This window comes from Panthera onca, chromosome F1 (assembly GCF_046562875.1).
Source record: "Panthera onca isolate mPanOnc1 chromosome F1, mPanOnc1 haplotype 2, whole genome shotgun sequence".
NCBI lineage: Eukaryota > Metazoa > Chordata > Mammalia > Carnivora > Felidae > Panthera > Panthera onca.
This window is the reverse complement of record NC_138355.1, coordinates 42,832,401-42,854,010: the sequence shown is the minus strand read 5'-3', so window position 1 is coordinate 42,854,010 and position 21,610 is coordinate 42,832,401. Positions and strand designations below refer to the sequence as shown.

General features: G+C 53.8%; 1 protein-coding gene across 1 annotated transcript; it reads left to right on the top strand.

The window, feature by feature from the left end:
* Positions 1–1,436: 1,436 nt before the first annotated feature.
* Positions 1,437–14,148, top strand: TNNI1 (troponin I1, slow skeletal type). The gene is made up of 8 exons (XM_060644069.1): positions 1,437–1,495; positions 4,986–5,025; positions 7,998–8,039; positions 8,712–8,843; positions 9,824–9,913; positions 11,132–11,308; positions 12,700–12,809; positions 13,770–14,148. Exons 4-7 carry the CDS (start codon positions 8,718–8,720, stop codon positions 12,805–12,807), a joined length of 501 nt encoding a protein of 166 aa, XP_060500052.1. The 5' UTR covers positions 1,437–1,495; positions 4,986–5,025; positions 7,998–8,039; positions 8,712–8,717; the 3' UTR covers positions 12,808–12,809; positions 13,770–14,148.
* Positions 14,149–21,610: the final 7,462 nt, after the last annotated feature.

The window sequence follows — 21,610 nt, the reverse complement described above, 5'->3', positions numbered from 1 at the left end:
AAAGTTCTTGGATAATTTACAAACATAATAAGCCAATGCAATAAACTCCAGTAGACTCATCCCAGCCTTCAAATCACTTCTCTGACCTCCAGCTGCTCCTTGGCTGATACCTGCCCTTATTTTCCATTCTAGCCCCTCCACTCAGAGTCCCATGCCCCCAACCCCTATGACTTTCTAGACCCTGTCCCTTCTCTCTTGGCAGCATTCCAGCATGGGGACTTTCCCAAATTGACCTGACCAGAGCTGAATTAGAGCAGCCTCTGTTGGGCACCAGAATGGCAATGTCCAGAGGGCGGAGCCTTTCACCCCTCTGTAGGCTCTGTGGGTGTGTCTCCTTAGGATACTCCTGTTCACCAGCTCTCTCCCCCACCAAACATGGAGCATGGTAGAGCTCCCTAACTTCCTGCCACGTGTGAGGCTCTCGCTGGCCTGCAAGAGGGGTCAGTATCCTGCTTGTCCTGTCCCGGCCTGGGATCCTAGCCCAGGAGATGACCGACAATAATAGCCACAGGATTAACATAGTAGGCATTGTCTTTCTCTGACTATAGGGTGGGTATTATGTTTTCATCAACTGTCCTAAAAATACCCAGTAAACAGGTGCAACCTCTATGGCACCAGCCCCCTGGACTCTGGAGACAGAGGGTAAGGCAGGGGAGAAGGTGAGTGAGTCTGAGTTCCAGGCATGGGTTGAGGGGAGCCATTTGGAACCCAGGAAAGCTGGATTCCTGGAAACCCGCTTGGAGAGGGGTGCAGAGCATCTGCGGACCCTCAGACTTCCATATGCTGGAAGCGCGGGCCCCGCTGCTCTTGCCACCTCAGCTCAGTCCCAGGAACGCTCATTGGATTCCGCCTGCCGCGCTGTTTATGTCACCCCTTACATCACCCCCAAGCCCAGGCATCCTCCTCGGGCACGTGTACCAGAGCTACACAAGAGCCCCCAAATCCAGTCTTTAGCCCTCTTAGGCTTTTGGAGCATGGGCTCCAGAAGTGTGATCTCCACATTTCCCTGTGAGAGATGTAGGTCAGCGAGACAGTTCCCCTCCCCCCACCCCTGCTCATCCCCCCCCCCCCCCCCCAGGCCTCCTGGCACCCTGCCCCCCACCAGAGCCCCTTGCTCTGCTATAGTCTCCTCGCTGCTCAGTGCCTCATCTAGTCTGGCCACTCATTCTCTCCCTTCTTCGGCTTGCGTCCCCCTAGGTGGGTGCTGGTTTTACTCAGCTGGTCACCTCTGTGTGCGCAGCATCTGGGTGCACTCCTGAGCCTGTACATGCGTGTCTTCAGCGTGTGCCTGATGTGTGTGCTGCGGCGTGTGTCTGCTCTGTGAGGGGTGTGTGTGTGGTGGGAGGGGGTGGGAGGAGGGGCAGCGTGTCTGTTCTATTTTTACTGGCCAGTTGCTGTCGCTCATAGTTTTCATAGCCTCCCCTCTGCTCTGCCCCTCACAGTCTGCGGTCCACAGCGAGACACGGGCCAGCCCAGCTCACAGAGACCGAACGAGGTAAGTGTCTGCAGCCCTGAACTTTGGATCGAGGTCGAGCCCAGAGAGAAAAACTGGGGCTTGAGTTTCAGGAGACACCCAGGGCCTGGGGATGGAGGGAGACATGTCTTGCTTGTGCAACTGGGTTGGCTGGTGGAACGGCCCCCAAATGTTCCCGCAGGGTTTCATCCTGTGCAATGACATCTCTCCTGTAAAACTGTGATTGGAGGTAAAATCCCCCCTGCCCATTTTAAGGCTAGAGCCAAGAGCAGAATTTCCCACAAGGTTGCTCAAGGGGCCCCAGGGCAGAGCCTAGCAGATTCTGTTTCACACCAGGCTGTCCAGCGGGCCCCAGGAGGGAGAGGGCACCGAGGGGAAGGGGGTGGCATTGGGAATCAGGGAACGGGGGTGGCAAAGCTGCATTTGGAGGTTTAGGAGGAGCCTGGTGAGCAATACAAGTAGGCAATGCCTGCAGCAGAAAAGAAAGAAGGTACTCCGGTGTGTGGAGCTCTGGGCGAGCCTGGAACACGGGACCCCAGCCTCTGCTGACTGAGGAAACCATCTTGTCTCTTTGTTCTTTGTCTTTGAGGGACGTGCTCAGTTCCCTTTGCCCACCTGTCTGTAGAGTAGGGCAAGAAGAGGTGAGGGCAGACTGCCAACACTGCTTGGCGAGGGCCCCACCCCTGTCCACTGCTCCTGGCTCTGAGGAGTGGAAGTAGTTGGGGTAGGGGGGCTCTAGAAGGGAAGGCCAATGGTGACAGCATTTGGGGTTGGGGCATGAGAGTCTGAACGCATAACAGAGGGCTCCTTCTATTTGGATCCGTGGCTGGGGGTGGGGTGAGGGCTAAAGGCACCACCAGCCACCAGGTTTGGGAGACTGTCCCACAGCCGTCCTGAGATTAGGCTTTCCTGTTAAGAGCTCAAGAGGGGGGTGTGGGAGTAACGATGCTTGCTAATAGTCAAAGAGGACTGGGGTGCCCTTGAACTGGGGTCCAAGGTCAGGGAATGGGGAGCAGAGGGAAGCACATGAGCCTAACCAGAAACTTGTGTCCCCGATGATCAGGCGTGCAAAGGGATCGGTCCCGTCCCTAAAGACACACACACAATCACTTATACACTTACACTTACGCAGACGCTCACACACTCAGCCTCATAGTCTAGTTGATATTCCTGTCCCACCCCACGGGGCCTCAGGGAAAGGGAAGCCCAGCTCCGAGTCAACCCCTGGCCATCTTTTGCTCCCTCCCTCCCTCCAGCGGTGGATTTTCTAATTATCTCCTTGCTTGCTACTTGTGGGGGTGAAGGAATGCTGGCTCTCCAGCCTCACATTTGCTGCTGCTATCTGCATCCTGACTCTGCTTATCAGGTTTCTGCTTGTCTCCCGTAGGACCTGTCAAGGGGTCCCGTCTGGTGGGTATCAGAGCACAGGCTGGGGACCCCTTGGCCTGGCATTCGTCAATGGGGCAAGCTGGGCAGCAGTGGGGGGAGAGGGGGCAGACCCTGGAGCTTGGCAGGGGGCCCGGACTGGCCTGGGCAAGTAAGGCCCCATGCTGGTGACAGTGGGGCTGTCTGAGGGAGGTGTGAACATGGCCAGATGCCCACCAAGGGTGAGCCACATCCCTACTCAGCTGAGACCTGGTGCCCTCTGCAGACTGGCATTATGGGAGGCAATGATGATGGATGGACAGACCTGGAGGTGTTTCTTTACCAGCTAGTGTTTCTTTTTGGACTTCCTCGGGAGTCTTCAGAGGAGAGGAGCCCTCAGAATAAACAGCTGGTGATAAAATCTAATTTCAGCCAAATATCTCTGGAATTTATGGATTGGCTCCTACCTCTCCCTCTGTGCCCCAGGGTGACAGCTGAGACTCTGGGGTCACACTCCCTTTCCCCCTCCTCCACCCTAGGCCTCACCCTCCCCAGGCAGCAGGGGCAGAGGTGGGGGGCCCAGAGGGCTTTCTGACAGGGTGGGGAGTTTCAGGACAGGTGGCCAAGTCCCACTCGTGGGGTGGGGGAGGAGGCTTCGTGGGCACAAAGGGAAAGGAGAGAATTAAGGCAGAGCCAGAAGGTGGCTCTGGAATGAAGTTACTGGTAGCTACTTTCCAAGTGTCCTTTAGATTTTGCCCTGCCCCCTACCAAACCAGGTTCTTGGACCAGATTCGAACTCCCGATCCTGTGCTCCATGGCCCCCGATGCACACACGCCGGTTTCCTCCTCACTTCACAACCCAGCTCGGGATTCCTGTCCTGCCTTGCACACCTGCTCCCACCCAAGTTGCCCTTCTTTCCCCGATGTTTTGCACAATCCCCACCCTCTACTGGAATGCTCTTTGTCCAGGCCCAGGCAAGATGGTGAGTCAGGTCTGGCTTTGGAGTATCCCCCTCGTGTAGCCTTGAGGACCCCATTCTTGGCCTGGGTCCCCCAACTGTTGGGACTGAAGGGAGCCCCAGGATAACCCAGTCAAGGAGCTTCAAACTGTGCTGCACAGTCAGAGGTCCTCAAGAAGGCCTTGGGGCTCCTATGTAACCCGCTTCAACCTGGGCCATTTACTCTTATTGATTACATTTGTGTTCCTTCCAAGTAAAATTTGGTTTGAACGAAGGCTTTAAAGGCTTTTTTAAGTGGACAATTTATCTAACCTTGATTTTTGCAGAGGGGAAAACTGGCCTGGAGAGGGTCAGGATAAAGAACAGAGTAGAACGCAGGATCTGCCCTGCCTCCTGGCTTGACCCCCTCCAGGGCCCCCTCGCCGCCCTACCCCAGGGGTGCAGGTTGCACTGCCCTCTATGGGAGTAGCATGCCCGGGCCCAATTACATTGCACAATGTCGACAGCGCCCTCTGGAGTTGTGCTCTATGGCGGCTACCTGTATTCTGTCTTCACTCGGTGCCACTCATCTTTCAGACGCTTCCCCTCTCTGAGAACTTCATGCCCACGCTCATCCACAGGACAGACTCTCAACTCAGCACATTGTTTAGGGCCCCGTGACCTCACTCTTCAAACAGAGTTCCATGGATTCCATTCTGTTCCCCACAGGGGTTGGTAAACTTTTTCTGGAAAGGGCTTGATAATAAGTATGTTAGGCTCTGCAGGTCACAAAACTTTCTGTTGCATATTCTTTATTTTCCAACCCTTTAAGCAAAAAGAGTTTGGGGGCCAGATTTGGCCTGTGGGCTGTAATTTGCCGATCCCCGCCCTACATGCCCGGCCAACAGAGCCACTTTGGGTTCTGATATTGCTTCTTTGCTCTTCTAAGACTTCTCTCTCTTGTGAGTGAATGAGTAAGTGGACGAGTGAATGAATGAACGAATGAATGAATGAATGAATGAATGAAATAAAGAATAAATGGACAAGTATTTATCCTATTCTGACCTGTTGGAATCCATTATGTCTGATTTCTTCTTCCTGTTGTCGGACACTCCCAGGCTGGGCTGCTGACACAGCCCCAAGGCTCAGCTGGGTTGGGAGGCAGCAGTCGTAACTTTCCCACACTGATGATTGCTTTGTGCCCGTAGGTGCTGCCCCCCCACCGCCACCACCATGCCTGAAGTGTAAGTAGCCCCGCCCCCACTGAGACTCCGGGAAAGCAAGGCCCATTGCTACAGATTTCAGCCCCATAGTTGAGGCGCCATCTGTCCAACCCCTGAAGCAGTTCCCCAGGAGATCAGATTCTAAAGCAGAACCAGTCCTGAGTGCCTAGGTCCCCAGTGTTACTGTGCATCGTCCTAGCCTTTGAGCAGAACTCATGCTCCAGGTTGCTTAGGGGAGAGCTTTGAGGCCTGTTTCAGAGTTTGTCTCTGCACCGATCAGATGAATTGCATGTGCCAGGCCATAATTTGACGTTGGCCCAACAGATGAACAAAGCATTGGAAATTTGCCCACAAAGCCAGAGACAGAAGGTTTCACGTTGCTGGAACCCTGTGTTGAGGCTTCCCTGAACTTCCACCCCTCCTCCCTGGCTTACAATGACTAGTATCTCCCCGCGAGAACCTCCAGTAGCCCAGGGAGCCATTGGATTTTTATTCCGTTCTGCTGGTCCCCTTGCCTGATGCCTGATTTCCTTCCGGTGTGTGATTGTCACCACACCACCCCTTGTCTACATGGCTCCAAGCTTGTCTACATGGCTCTGCTGTTGCATATGTAATATGAATGGTTCACGCTCTGTCTTCTGTTCTCTCCTGTCCTTCCTGTGGTGGATGCCTGAAGCGAGGTAAGTGAGATTTGGGGTATCTTTGTTTTGGTTAGGTCTTGAGACTGGTAAAGGTGGCATAAGCAGTGTGTGTGGCAGGGGGCGGGGGGCGGGGCGGGTGGCCAGTGGCTAAGAAATTCCCCGGAGAATAGAAATCTTGGGTGAAGATTCCGGGCAGCGGCTTCTTTGGGCCCAGGGTGGTGCCCCGGTGCACAGTCTCCCTGGAAGGTCGTCCTGGGGCTAGCTAGGGCCACGGCACAGCTGGGGGTGATTCTGCACCCATTCCTTGCTGTGCACCCTCACCGAGCACGGAGCAAGTTCTTCCTCACTTGTTCTGCTCACTTGTCCAGCCCTGGGGGACCATCTTGTTTTTTGCAGAGCTGGTCCTATGCAAAGCCATATTTGAAGAGTAACAAGGCATCATCATTGGGCTATTCTACCCCTGCCCGGTGACCAAACATTGAGGGAGGAGCACAGAGATGTCCTTCCACTCCCCTCAGGTCTTAGGTAACTCTGAAACAATCCAGATTTATCAGCCTGCTGAGAACACAGCCTGTGTATTCAGCCCTGGGTTAGGAACTTCAGGGATAGGGCTGTGGACTCTGAACTGGCAAGGGTGGGAATTAGTAGCACCGATGGAGGGGGCATTTGGCACAGAGATTCTCAATGAGATTCTCTGTACACCATTTTTCAATAGCCATATGAATTTCTTTTTTTCTTTTTAATGTTTATTTATTTATTTTGAGAGAGAGAGAGCAAGAGCAGGGGAAGGGCAGAGAGAGAGGGAGAGAGAGAGAATCCCAAGCAGGCTCTGCGTTGTGAGGGCAGAGCCTGATACGGGGTTCCATCTCCTGAACAGCGAGAGCATGACTTGAGCTGTAATCAAGCATCAGACGCTTAACTGACTGAGCCACCCCGGCGCCCCACCATATGAATGTCTAAGTTTTGCTGAGGCTCGTATTAAAGTGAGTCACCACTGATTGATGATGCAACGAGGTGTCCCATAAGCTCACCAAACAGCGGGGGAACGATATTGCAACAAAACGTTTCCATGAGTACATTACAGTGTCTAAACCGTGAGTGGTAGTGATTATAGCCACGGGCCGTTTCTCCCATGAGCACACCAATCTGAGACGCAGTCCAAACCTCGCTTGAGAAGGTGAAGGGACAAACAGAACTGCTCTCGACAGTCGGATTAGAAGTCACACATTCCACGCACAAAATGCAAGGTCATTTTTCTCCCATTTTCTCCCGCAAATCCTGCTCACTTCTACTTTACACGCTAGCCTAACAAACCAGAGCTACGCTCTCCCGGCCCGCAGCGCAGTATAGTCTACGCTGCTCGCTGGTAACAATGAGAATCGACAACCTGTGGTCAAGAAGAGATACAAATGCTCAGGAGGCCTCAAGCCTCATCAGTTAGGAACTGCACAGGCCGCCTCACCTTCGCCTCCCCCGAGGGGAACGCTGCCGTAGAGCTAAGACTTGTGAGAACATGTCCAGTTGGCAGGAATATATCAAGCATTTTTTAAATAAGAAAATAAGGTTTTAAAAAAAAATTTGTTTTAACGTTTATTTATTTTTGAGAGAGAGAGAGACAGAGCATGAACGGGGGAGGGGCAGAGAGAGAGGGAGACACAGAATCTGAAACAGTCTCCAGGCTCTGAGCTGTCAGCACAGAGCCTGACGTGGGGCTCGAATTCATGGACTGTGAGATCATGACTTGAGCCAAAGTCGGACGCTTAACCGACTGAGCCACCCGGGCGCCCCAAGAAAACGAGGTTTTTATACCTGAGGAAGATGAATACGGCTGATGTTGACATTAAAAAAGCTGTGATGGCTAAAAAGATATACTTCTTCACGTATGAAATTCACAGCTTTTTCCTCTGACATAACAGATCATCAAGGTGTTGGTACATTACTATGTAGAGCACTAACAGGTGCCTCTCTTTCATGACTTCCAAAGGATTTGCACGTCCACGATGTCATTCTGTCTGTAATAACTCTGTGGACTGAGGAAGGTGGGTGTCAGCATCCTTATTTACAGACGAGGAAGGAGGTGCCCACAGAGGTCATGTGACCCACGTAGGCTCCCACCAGCGTTAGAACCAGGATTGAAAGCGGGGGCTTCAGCCTCTAAGTCAAGGTAGCTGACTACAGCATTCTCTGAATTTGAGGGGCTCAGTCACAGAGGTGAGGGACCTGTTAAGGGACCCTATGGCGAGGATTCTGGGTAATGATGGTGAACCTGGCTGGCACGCACGCATCCTGGCCTAGACCACATTTCCGGTTTTGCAGCCTCTACCTCACCACCTGTCTCTCCCCTTCTCACCCTCAGAGAAAGCCCAAGATCACTGCCTCCCGCAAACTGTTGCTGAAGGTGAGGCTTCGTGCTGGCTCTGGGGGACATCCAGTGGGAGACGGAGGAAGGCATGTGGTGCAGACTCTGTGGGGGTGTGGAGGGTCGTGGAGGGTGAAGAGGAAGGAGGCCAAAGTGAGGGTGATGAGGGGGCAGAGGGGACTCAGCCACTGCCTGAGACTGGTGGTCAGTGAGAGGGAACCTGAATCTATGGAGTCCTGGCACCTGCCCAGATTCCTGAGAGGAGGCAGTGACCAGCTTCAGGGTGGCAATCCCCTGGTGGCAGGCAGAGGGCCTTGCTTTATTTTGGCAAGAGTTTCTGTCTTTGGAGCTCTGTGGCCCAGAACAGACCAGGAGTGGGTAAGAGGGAGACTGAGGGAAAAACAAGTTCCGGGGTCCAAGAAATGCTGCGTGCGGTCTCTCAGTGCTTGCTCTCACATGGTCCTGCCTGCAGCCAGCCCACACACCTGCACACCCCGTGGGACTATCTTGTTCGTACTCTCCCAGGGCTGCCTGGGCTGCGCCCTGACCAGTATGAGAACATGTTGCTTGTAGAGTCAGAGGCAAGAGCAGAGCCTTCCCCTCTGGCCCTGATGCTGGGGGCGGGGGGCGGGGGGGGGGGGTGCGGAGGGAGAGGATGTGGGGAATCCGAGGGCCCCAGGCCCCGGGGTCAGGAGGCTCTGTCCCATCTAGAGCCTGATGCTGGCCAAGGCCAAGGAGTGCTGGGAGCAGGAGCACGAGGAGCGGGAGGCTGAGAAGGCACGCTACCTGGCCGAGCGCATCCCCACGCTGCAGACCCGTGGCCTGTCCCTCAGTGCTCTGCAGGTGAGTCTGCGCGGCTGACCCCAGGGCCCAGCTGGCAGGAGCCTGAGCTAACACTGGCTCCAAGCTCGGTTCATTTACAAGTGGCTCTTCCCTTACAAGGTCTCATGTCATCTCATAGACCCCTGGGAGGTGGTGCTGGTAGATCCCATGTCACAAGTGCAGGAAGGGAGACTCAGAGCGGGGAGGAGCAGCTTTTTGGGCGGGGCCAGGCCAGGGCTGGGGCCCCACATCAGACCAGTGCCAGGGCCTGGAAGGTGTGCAGTGGGGTGGGAGTGGGGGGGATCTTGGGAGGCCCCATTTCTCCCCTTCTCCTGCAAACAGGTTTTTAATGTTTGCAAAACACTGATACCTGTTTACATGCCGGTGGCTGCAGAGAAAAGAGACTGGAAGGAAATATACCAAAATGTCACCAATGGTCATCTTCTACTGGTGACATCACTCGTTATTTTTAAAATTTTTTTAAATGTTTATTTTTGAGGGGTTGGGGAGAGAGAGAGAGAGAGCGAGAGAGCAGGGGAAGGGCAGAGAGAGAGAGAGAGAGACACAGAATCTGAAGCAGGCCCCAGGCTCTGACCTGTCAGTGCAGAGTCCAACACGGGGCTCGAACCCACAAACCACAAGATCATGACCTGGGCCAAAATCAGACATTTAATCGACTGAGCCACCCAGGCACCCCACTCGTTATTTTTATTATGTTCTTTTTGTTTAACACATGGTTTTCAAATTTTCTTAATTGTATTAACTGATTTTTATAAGAAAACTTTTTAAAGAAAACAGTTACATTCAGAAAGGAAAACAAAGGGCTTACACACTGAGCTATCAGAAGCCATGAACCTCAGAGAAAAGGGGATGGTCAGGTCCTTTCCAGAATGTAAATCTTGCAAAGGTGCTGGGCATGGAGGCAGAAAAGAAAGGCTGGGGTCCCCAAAGCTCCTGTCCCCTCTTTTCTGTTTGTGCTTGATTAACCTTTCTTCCTCCAGGACCTCTGCCGGGACCTGCACGCCAAGGTGGAGGTGGTGGATGAGGAGAGATATGACATTGAGGCCAAATGCCTCCACAACACCAGGGAGGTGAGCCTGTAGGAGGAGAGGGCAGGCTGGGTGCGTGGTGGGGCGATGTCCAATGTCTGGGGCAGGTGGGGGGGCAAGGATGCTGCAGCCGTGGACTAGGTAGGTCCCCCTTCTCCTGCAGGGTCTGGGAAGTGGCCACTTGGGAAGCTCTGGTCTCTCCACTCCAGCCCCTAGGACTGGAGATGGGCAGAGAGGATAATCACACAGATGAAAAGCACAAACTTCCTCCCAACCGGCCACACGGGCTCCTCAGCCTAAGAGGAGCTGCCCTCTTTGTTCACCCACACAAACAATCATATGCTTGTTAATAACATCTTCCCTTTGTGAATGGCTTTCATGTGCATTGCACCCTTTGATCCTCCCTACGCCCCCCGTGGATGAAGTAGGTGCTATTATCTGCACGTTACAAAGAGGGACGCTGAGGTTCAGAGAGGCTGAGAAATTTGGTCCAGGTCACACAGTGGTGATTGTGGGACCAGGTCTGGTCGCTGCCCCCCCGCCCCCACGCCCACCCACTGCAGTGCCCTGTGCTCCCTCGGTGTGAGGCGTGGGAGCATTAGCTCAGTCCAGACCCTGCTCCAGTGTGATGGGGCAGAACTCAGAAGGGCAGGACTCCTGATGCTGTAGTGAGTTGCTCCTGGGTGCTTGTTCAAACAGGGAGGAGGGGACGTAGTGGGATGGGACACCACTTTGTTTCTTCCTACTTCTCCCATCAGGAATGATGGTTTGTGGCATCACTAATCTTCCCAGAATTCCCTCTAGAGATAGCACCCTGGAGTGGAGTTCATCCGCCCCACTGGACCAAGGCTGTGCCCTCAATGAACTGCTTTGAAGGCTCACTGGGAGGGGCTACTTAGAAGCAGAAATGGGGCCACAGGAATAGGAGGCAGCAGCCCCCCCCCCCTCCCCGAAACAGGGCTTCCAAACCAGACTTGTGCTGAGTTTGGTGGGACTGCCCTATCTATTCACCCTACCCTGACAGAGAGGGCTAATGTGCTTTATCTGTCCATTTACTCTTTCATTCATTCGTTAACAAACACATTGTGGCTATTTGCAAAGTGATGAGTGGGTCTGAGTGTCCCAGAGGGTCTGGCCTGGAAGCTGGAGAATTTGGGGGGTGGTTTTGGCTGGAACTGTCGAAGTCTGAGGTCCTCAGGAAGGGTGCCCTGGGGGTGCACGCAGTCTCTCCAGTGAACCCTCGCTTCTTCTCACCTGCAGATTAAGGACCTGAAGCTGAAGGTACTGGACCTCCGTGGGAAATTCAAGCGTCCACCACTGCGTCGGGTCCGGGTCTCAGCTGATGCCATGCTCCGGGCCCTACTGGGCTCCAAGCACAAGGTGTCTATGGATCTGCGGGCCAACCTGAAGTCAGTGAAGAAGGAAGACACAGAGAAGGTGAGGAGCCCTCTTCTCAGAACCTTTCACTCCCTGTGCCATCAGCCTTTACCAGTCACTCCATCACATAGACTCAGGCAGGAGCTCCTGTTGGAGGCCAGGCAGCCTGTTAGAACATTCTAGAACCCTCTGGGAGACCAGTGATGAAGTCTTATTCTGTTTTGGAAGAAAGAAGACTTCCTCCCTTCCCTCAGGCTGCTCTCAATCTGAGGAGGAAACTGGGACATGAAGAAAGCCAGACCAAGCAATAAAGTAAAAACTCTACCCAGTGTGAAGAGACTGTGGAGTTAGGATGACAAGGGAGACAGTGACCTCTGTCGCTACTGGGGAAAAAGACAGCAGATCATTGTGGTCATAGGACCCATGAGCACAGAAATTAGAAAACTGAGTTCAATCACTCATTCAGGAACAAATCACTCAAAGCTGATTGAGCTCAATATAAGTGCCCAGAATCGATGGGCTCTAGAAGGAACACGGATGAAAGACATGGTCTCTGGCCCTAGAAGCTTCATAAAGAGAAGAGATGGCCAGGCAATATGCTGATAAAATGGGACATGAGCCAATTTATGAGGAGGTAGGTTAGAAGGGGTGGCCTTGAGCTGCCTTGAGCACCAGACCAGGAAGTTGGTGTAGGTCTGGAGGCAATGTTGGGCTGTGAGTTCACTGGGGTGGGAACTAGCCCCAATCATCCAGAACTTCCAGCTGACACAGCCTCCTCCTTCCTGTGGAGCTTGATATGTGTCTGTCTCTGAATGTGTCCTTGGACCTCACCAGCTGGGTAGGGCTGTCAGCATTTCCTCTTCTTGAAGAGACTGACTTTCTTTCCTTCTTCTTTTTTTTAATGTTTCAATGTGTTTATTTGTGTTTATTTATTTTGGGAGACAGAGAGAGCATGCATGCACATGTGTGAGCAGGGGAGGGGCAGAGAGAGAGGGAGAGAATCCCAAGCAGGCTCCACACGGGGGCTCCCACATGGGGCTTGATCCCATGAACCGTGACATGACCTGAGCCGAAATCAAGAATCAGGCGCTTAACCAACTGAGTCACCCAGGGGCCCCGAGGAGTCTGACTTTCTTTCCTTTTCTTTTTTTTTTTTAAATGTTTATTTATTTTTGAGAGAGACAGAGACAGAGAGCAATCAGGGCGGGGCCGGAGAGAGAGGGAGACACAGAATCCGAAACAGGCTCCAGCTGTCGGCACAGAGCCCGACGCGGGGCTCGAACTCACAGACTGCGAGAACATGACCTGAGCCGAAGTCGGACACTTAACCCACTGAGCCAGCCAGGCGCCCCTGGAGTCTGACTTTCTAGCACCTAGTTTCTTTTATGTCTGGAGGGCCTGGCTGCCCTCTGGCTTGCTAAGTCTCTGATGTGTGTGTGGCCTGCCCACAGGAGAGGCCCGTGGAGGTGGGCGACTGGAGGAAGAACGTGGAAGCCATGTCTGGGATGGAAGGCCGGAAGAAGATGTTTGATGCCGCCAAGTCTCCCACCTCACAGTAGAGGTACCTAGAGACCAGCTCCCTTCTTCTTGGGCCCACCAGAATCTAACAGATAACAGGGGCTCCAGAACGATGGCTGGTGGGTTGGGCCCAGCGTGGTGCATCGAGGAGAGTCAGCTCTGCTCCAATCAGCCCTGGCTCTAGCAACCTAAGGCCTTGGGCACATCATTTCTGCTTTGGGGCGTTGTTTGTTACCCTCATCTATAAAACTGGAGGCTGTAGCAGATCAGTGTTCTCCAAGCGTGGTCCTCAGACCAGTGGTATCAGTACCACCTGCTAATGATCTGGCCCCACCCCTGAGCCATTGAATCAGCAACTCTGGGGTGGGCCAGCCCTGTAGGTATTCTCCTGCAAGACCTTGAGAGCCACTGGGTGAGACGATCCCTGGGGGCCCCCAGCTCTGACTTGCTGAACATCTAAGCTTTTTAAAATACCTCCTGGCAAAGTACCCCAAATCACAGTCTCTGGTTCCAGGGGGGATTCTATTCAGAGAAGATGAGCCCCCCCACCCCGCCCCCTTCTCTGAGGAAGTTGCTGGAGAAAGCAGCAAAGTTAGGCCTCATAAAATCCCCATGGGAGTGCCAAGGGGATGTGCAGTAGGGCAGAGGTCTGCTAAATAGCCCTGGCAGGGCAGGCTTTCCAGAGCTCTGAGCTCCCTGAGGAAGTGATGGGCAAGGGTTAGTAGATGCAGGAGAAGGGCGTGTCAGAAGGCTGATGTGCAAGTAAGAGCCCAGAAGCAGAAATTAACCAGTGGTGGAGGAGGAGCTACAGTGGGGAGGAGCAGTGATTGGGCTTCAGAAAGGAGAGGGGAGGGAGCTTGGGCCCTGGGCTGCCAAGCTGAGGCTTCATAGGCGCCCCTCTGGATGGTGGTCCAGCCCTGGGTGTGCTAGGGGTGAGAAGTTCCAGAACTGTATCTCCTGCGGGTAAATCTGTAAAATGGCTTCTGCCTCTTTGTCCCTACAGGCCGGCTTGCTGCACTGTGCTCTGAGCTTCTGCTTCTCCCTCCTACCTCCAGCCTGCCTCACCCGCCTCTCTGCATCCCACCCTGCATTTCGGAACATCCCATCCTGCTCCCACCTCTCCCCTCCAGCCTGAGTGCCCACCTCTGGAAGTGGGATTAAACAGACACCCAAGAGGACAAACACACCAGTGTCTGAAGAGTTCACCCTAGCAGGGTATAGACCCTGGCTAGCCGTGGTACAGCCAAGCTGAGGAGGAAGAGGTGTGAGAGCATCTTCCCTCTGGCCCCGTGCTGCATCCCACCACTGCTTCTATGACATGTAGGGTGCCCCCAGGCATCACAGCTTCTCCATTAAAAACCAGGGTTCTGGTCATTTCTGTAGCTCTGGCTGTGAGTGCTCAGAAGAAAAGGAAAGACAGGGAGTCTGAAGAGATGGCTGTTCTGGGCTCGAGGCATGAGCTCAGGGTCCGAATGGAGGTCTAAGGAGTTGGCGGCTGCCTGCTAAGGTCCCTCTGGGACCCCTTCTGCCCAGCCCCAGTGACATCAAACAGCACCCCGTCACCATCCAGGACACTCAGATTACCCAGGCCCTAGCCTCTGGAACAGCCCCAGCCCCACCTAATGACTCCAGCCAGCAGAATGGGCTTCTGCATTCAAAGCCCCTTGCCCTGCTTGATTTCACAGTTCCCTTTCTCTGAAAACCTGAATTATCTCTCCCTGGAAGCTGCTGGATATTTCTGAGTATTCTGGGCTGAGAGGTCAGGGTGCTTTCAGCCCCTTACCTGGTCCTACAGGCCTGGGCAAGAGTTAACTCAGAGCCCTGGCCCAGGCAGGAGGGACAACTCACAGTTCTAAGTCTGGCCACTAGGTGGCTCCTTCCCCATCGCCATCCCTGGGGCTGCCCTTTACATCTGATCCCTGCTCCCTCCACCTTCATCCACTTTCCTCCCAGTTTCTCTTCACACTCCTGGACTGGTCATATCCTCCATATCCACTTGCCTCGGGGTGGGCCGACCAGTGGTCTGCCCTCTAGGTGAGGTCCTTTCTCCATTCCACTGATATCTGGACCCAAAGCCTGATGAGGGGTGTGAGCCTGCTGGGGTGGAATCAGGGGAGGGGACAGCCTCCCCCGCTGCCCTCCCACATACCAAGGAGAGTGGCTCCTATGGAACAGAGACCAAAGTTCTGGGTAGAGCAGAGCCTGGCTTTTCAGGGCGGTGTCCTGGTGACTCCTGAATTAAGCCTACAAAGAAAGTGGCTGTCCCCGACCGGGGCCCTTTGACTTTTTGATCAATTCAGCCCTGGTCCCAGAGAGGCTGAGCTGTCTGAGGAGTCCCCCTTCCTCCCACCCTGTGAGTCCCTGTTCTGCCCTCTGCTCCCAGGGTATTATCTGCCACAAATGCCAGAAGCTGAGTACAAAGTGCAGGGCCAGCTACTTCCTGGGGCAGGCCCTCGGACCCAGATCTGCTCAGCCTGCCAGCCCCTTGAAGGACCAGCAGCTTGGGATGCGTTTAGGGAAGGCAACACTCTGCCTGGGGTTCTTGCGACAGCCAGCTCAGTAGGCAGAAAAGCAGATGTGTGCAAAGAGCACAGCTCCTACCATACTCAGAAAGCCTTAGGCGTGGACACACCCAGTCTCTCTCATACGCACACACGAAGCTGAAGAACCTGATGGGGCCGGTCTGTACACAGAGGATGGGGTTGGGCTTCGTGCCAGGGCAGCCACAGAAACCCACCCTTCCCTGCCTCAGAGGGCTCCTCCCGGCTGGCCTGGGTCCAGAGCATGGTCTCCTTGCTTTGCCTCTTCTCAGCCCTTTGAGAGAGCCTGGCCCCAAGTTCCAAAGCCAAACATCAGTTCCACCAGTCGACTGTTAACCTGGGGCCCTGGCAGACTGGGGTCTCCACCCTGCCCTACAGAGGCAGGAGACCAGCCCCAGGTCTGACTCAAAACAAACACCTCGGTGCAGAGAGCCCTTGGGGCCAACTCAACACGCCCAAGGTGGGTGCCCTCTGGGAAAGGGCCACGGACATCCAAAGGCTTTCCGGAGGTCATCATTTGGTTTTTCCTGCTTCCCTGCACGGCTGAACCTAATCCACCTCCCGTGAGGGTGGACCAAGGGCAAAGAGGCAAAACGCTTCCAGAGAGCCAAAACCACGGGAACCGAGTGGGTGAGGGAAGAGGCAGGTGCCGTCACAGGGCTGCTTTGGGTGGGACAGCAACCTTGGGAGGGGGCTGCTCATTTCGTTGTAGCTGTGAACAGGGCCTGGGTGGGAGGCATGGTATCCGGAGAGCCACGATTCCACCCCTTTCCCCACGGAGGGCCAGCACGACCCGGACCAGATACAGGGGGAGCTGAGCTGGGACCTGGGCCTCCCACTGAAAACAGATCCCACATGCAGCTCATTTACTAAGTGCCAGGCACCACACTGTACACACCTTCACACTTGACCTTCACAACAGCTCTATGAGAAAGGTGCTATTCCTGGGGCATAGAGAGGCTAGCGTCTTCCCGTGGTCGCACAGGTAGGAGCCAGGATTCAACCCAGGCAGTCTGTGAGAGCCCGTATGCTTAGTCACTATTTTAATAAGAATAAATATGATGTTGAATGCTTTATCAGAATTATATCATTACATTCTCCCAAAATGCTAACAAATAGATCCTCTCGTCTTGGATTGGTGGGTGAGGACGTGGAGGCTTGGAGAGGTGAGGTAATTCACCCCAAGTCACAGGGTTTGGTAGCTGCACACCGGCAACTGGAGCCTCGGTCAAACTGCCTTTGGGGTAGTGCTTCCTGGGGCCTGACTTACCACAAAGAGCCCAAGCAGCCACCTTCCGGAAGGGACACGGCGGGGGGGGGGGGGGGGGTCAGGGGCCCACCCTATGCACCTGAGGAATCCCAAAATCCCTACCAAAAGGGAAGGCATTCAAATGAGATACAAATGTCCCCCAACTGAGCCAAGGCGAGGTCTTCCTCCAACACTGGGGCCAGAACTGGGGGCGCAGGGAGGGGCGATTTCTTGGGGGAGGCCTGTGGTTAAGCTGGGTAAACGTCTCCCCTGCAGCTCGAGATGGACCTGCTGCGCCTCTCTCTCCTTGATAGGAAGGGCCAGGGCAGAATGCCACCTGCGAACGCCCTTGCCTGCCCCAGAGTCCTCGGGAGGCCAGCGGCTGCCTCTCCCTCCCCACGAGTGCCCTATCTCCATGGGGGCAGGAGGCCAGGCCCCCTGTCTGTCTGGAGCCCACCTCCAGCAGGTTGATCAGGGCAGGCCCAACGTCCAGGGCTGCCGGGGCTAAAGTGCCCTGCTGAAGGAGGGAGCTGAGTTAAACATTAGCCCCAGAGGCCCCCCACGAAGTAAGTCAGACTCCCCGCAGGGATCTGGGCTGGGCAGCCAGGGGGGCGGTTCCGTTCCAGCTGGGTGACCAAACTACTGAAGGCTGGGACAGGTTGCTGGGACCGGTGCAGGCGGCAGCCTCCTCTCATGACCGCATCAGTGCTCTCTCCTCAAAACTCCCCAAAGCTTGCCAGCCTGAGGCTCCTTCACTGGAGCTGAGGAACAAGGGTATTCTCTTACTCCCCAGACACACTCCTAAGCTGGCCAGTGAGTCCCTTTGGCGGAGCAGTGTGAGTCTCTATAACCCCCTGGCACCGGCACAGAGAACTGCAGTCAACATCTGGAGGCCCAGAGAAGGAAAGTGACTTGTTCAAGGTCACAGACATAATTGGGGATGAAAACACAGGTCCTTGGACCCCCAGTCTACTGAGAAAACTGGATGTGGGTGGAGGTTTGCTATCCCAGCCAGAGGCAGAGGCCTGGTGACCTGAGTGGGTGGCCCACCTCTGGCCTGGCTCAGCACCCGTCTGGCTCCAGTGCCAACAACTACCCCTGTCACCGGCCAGCACAGGCTGGGTGAGCCCGACCCTCTAGGTTTCGGAGAGAAGCGTGGCCTCATCTGCGTGTTCCAAACTGGGAGCCCCTGGGGGAGGAGTGTGTGTGTGAACATTCCCGGCTGTTCATCTGAAGGTGAGCCAGGTACGTGTGCACACAGCATGCAGTGGCTTGCCTGTCACAGAGTGGGGTGGACGCCCGCGTGTCCCTCGTACTGGTGCTTCGCGGATGCAACTCTCCTCATGAGCTCTTTGTGACCCAAATTTCCACTGCCCCACTGTGCTGCTGAGGAAGCCAGGGCCCCTGGGGTGAAGTTTCCACAAAGCTAACTGTACTCAGTGACAAGGACGGACCTATGCATGCCTTCGCCTTACTATTTTAGTATTAAAATATTCTTTACTTATGGAGCAGAGGATGGTGGGTGGTAATTGTCTTTTAATGTTCTTCCTTTGCAAAATAAAATGGTAGCAACACCATTTGGGGATTCGTATTTAAAAAGTGTTATGAATTTGTAAAAACCCAAAGCCAGGGAACCACTGCTCTCTGTGTGTGTGTGTGTGTGTGTGTGTGTGTGTGTGTGATTACTTCACTTATTTGTTTTCTGCCTTCCCGGAGAGTGGTCTGGCAGTTGTTTAGCGGGTATATATGAATGAGAATAAAACTGAAATGTCAGGGTGTGATTTACAAATCTGATGGTTTGGGGCCAGGGGATCCCCCTAAATCTCCACTCTGGCCTCTTTAGAGAAGGGGAAGCTGCCCTAGGAGCTTTGTCGATAGGGGTTGAGGGTGGGGATTCCAGACATCAGTTCTGGCAGGGGAGGAGAGAGATGACCCCTTCCCCCACTGCTGGCTGGGAAGTCTTGAGAACCCCTTGCCTTTGACCTCGGAATTCCCCACGTGACATGCCCTACCTTCGCGGATTCTCCCTAGAGGAAGTGACCGGCACATGCCTGCGGTTTTTAATGTCTGTACATTGAAGAGCTATGAAATGAACACCCCTATGCCAACCACTCACGTTAAGATGGAGGGGATTGCAAATACTTTCAAAGGCCCTTCCTCTCCACAAAGATAAACACTATCCTCAACTCTGTGTTTACTATTCTCTTGGTTCTCTTCACAGTGCTGCTCCGCATTTCGGAATTGCTACACAAGACATCGTTTACTTTTGCATTTGCGGGGGGTGGGGCGTGTAAACCCGACAGAAATGCACGCTTCTTGCTTTTTCCACTGCGAGGTGAGGGTTGTAAAATTCACTCCTGTGGATACACTTAGCTGTAGCTCATCTCCAGTGCTGTGAAATGACCAAAATGCCATCGCTTACTCATCCGTGGTCCCGTTGATGACACTGAGGTGGTTTCCAGATTTTTGCTACTATAAACGGTGCTGCCTGGAATACTCATGAGCCTCTCTTCTGCCGCTCCTGCTCGAGAGTTTCTCTCCCCAGGTGTGCAATTGCTGGGCCGCCAAGAATGATATCTTCGCTTTTGCTAGTCTGTACCACATGCACCCTCACCGGCAACTGTGGTAATTGCTGATGCGTGATATCCTGGTTTTGCCCCATCCTGGAGGCCAACGGATACTTAGAGTCCCCCTACCTCCACCCCGATCTCAGCGTCTCCCCGACCCAGCTCCCAAAGTTACGCTCGGCAGGGTTTTCAGACTATTTGGGTTTTCCTGTTCTTCTTCCCAAAGCCAGTGAGTGCAACTCTCCAATCCTTTACCAAGCACCCACTACACTAGGCATAGAGTTGAGGGGAAACTGAGGTGAAGAAGGCATTTGCTCTCTTCTCAAGATACTCACAAGACACTCAGGTTGTCAGCACATGGGCACAGATATCTTGAACATTAACACGTCCCTCCCCCGCCTGTCCTCAGGGATCCCTCCATCCTCCCGCCTGCCCCGCCAAAGAAAACAGGCGAAGCTGTCTTCTGAGCACCCACACTCCCGCAGCCAGCCATCTTTGGACAGCTCCCCCTGGCTTTCTCCAGGGACCTGAAATTCTAAGGAGTAGAGGCCAGGGATGCTGTTGACCATCTTATAATGCAGGGACAGTCCCCACCACAGAGAATTATCAGGTCCAAAATGTCAATAATGCGGAGGCTGAAAAACCCCCAGTGGTCTAAAGTCACCCTCCTCCCTAAGCCTCCTCCTCCCCCTGCGTCCGTCTCATCCATGGCACCTGCATTCACCCAGCCCCTCAGGCTAGGGAGGTGAGAGTTCTGGATTTCTCCTGGATTTCTCCTACTTCACCACCTGCCATCAGCCAACTCAGTCTTGACAATTCAACTTTCCAAGGCTCTTGCTCTCCAACACCTCTCCTCTCCCTCTCCCTGGCTGCCCTTGCTCAAGCCCCTTTCATTTCTTTTGTGGACTGTAAAGAATGGCCTCCTCCTTCCAATCTGACCTCATGACCTTTCCCATTCAGAGGCCATGAACCCTTTTGCTTATGTTCCACACGAAAAGGTAACTCCTGAGCACCACACACTGGGACCTCACCAGCTGCCCCCCATCTTTCCCGTCAGCCTTGGAAGGCATTCGAAGCTTCAGGCATATGAGTCGTCTCTCTGTTCCATAAGCACCTTCCACTTTTGCCCCTACGTCTTCCACTGTGTCTGGTAGTTGGATGCTCGACTGCCTTTTCTGGAAGTTGAGTTCCACTTAACTTTCAAGGCCCGACCAGATGTTCTTTCCTCTTTAGGACTTCCCAATCCCTCTATTAATCTCTCCTGATGACATAATTTCCACTTTTTACGAAGGTCTCTCTGGCAAGAGGCCTGGGTGTGCGGACGTTTGTGGAAATGTGTGTGCGTCCCCATTGCTAGAGTGAGAATGTCTGGAGGTCAGGAACTGAATCCTTATCATCTTTGTGTCACTGAAATCAAAGCCACTTGTTGATTGTAGTGGGTAGAATTACGTCTCCCCGCAAGATACGTTTAATTCCTATCCCCTGGTGCCTAAGAATGTGACCTTATTGGGAAATGGGGTCTTTGTGGATGTAATTAAGTCAACATGAGGTCATACTGCATGAGGTGGGCCCTCGTATAATGGCTGATGCCTTATTTATTTAAGTTTTATTTAGTTATTTTGAGAGAGAGAGAACTTGAGTGTGCACGGGGGAGGAGCAGAGAGAGAGGGAGGGAGAGAAACAGAGAGACAGAAAGAATCCCAAGCAGGTTCCACGTTCTGGGCTGAGCACTGAGTCCAATGCACAGCTTGATCCCATGACCGGGGAGATCACGACCTGTGTCAAAATCAAGAGTCAGATGCTTAACCACTGGAGACACCCAGGCGCCCCATGACTGGTGCCTTTATTAGAAGAGGGCACTGTGGGGGCGCCTGGGTGGCGCAGTCGGTTAAGCGTCCGACTTCAGCCAGGTCACGATCTCGCGGTCCGTGAGTTCGAGCCCCGCGTCAGGCTCTGGGCTGATGGCTCGGAGCCTGGAGCCTGTTTCCGATTCTGTGTCTCCCTCTCTCTCTGCCCCTCCCCCGTTCATGCTCTGTCTCTCTCTGTCCCAAAAATAAATAAAAAACGTTGAAAAAAAAAAAAAATTTAGAAGAGGGCACTGTGGACACAGACACCTAGACATAGGGAGAATTCCATGTGACCATAAAGGCAGAGTTTGGAACGACACAACTGTAAGCCAAGGAACTCCCAGGATGGCCAGCCACCGCCAGAAGCTAGGAAGAAGCAAGGAGTGATTCTCCCCTCAGGGCCTGAGGAGGCAGTTTGTCTGCCAACAGCTTCATCTTGGACTTCTACCCTCCAGAACTGTGAGGAAATAAATTTCTGTTGTTCGAAGCCCCTGAATTTGTGGCACTTTGTCCCAAGCAGCTCGAGGAAACCACTATGCTGGCACAGCACCAAGCAGAGTGCCTGGCACATAGAAAGTGCCTAGTAAAATATACAATACCCGCCCCCAAAGAACTCTCTGGATTTTAAGATGTACCTAATT

Bases quoted from the DNA above. Each gene is read 5' to 3' on its own strand.
- TNNI1 (XM_060644069.1), top strand. From the start codon at position 8,718: ATGCTGGCCAAGGCCAAGGAGTGCTGGGAGCAGGAGCACGAGGAGCGG. The intron at 8,844-9,823 runs GTGAGTCTGCGC...TTCTTCCTCCAG, and splicing joins TGTCCCTCAGTGCTCTGCAG to GACCTCTGCCGGGACCTGCA. The intron at 9,914-11,131 runs GTGAGCCTGTAG...TCTCACCTGCAG, and splicing joins GCCTCCACAACACCAGGGAG to ATTAAGGACCTGAAGCTGAA.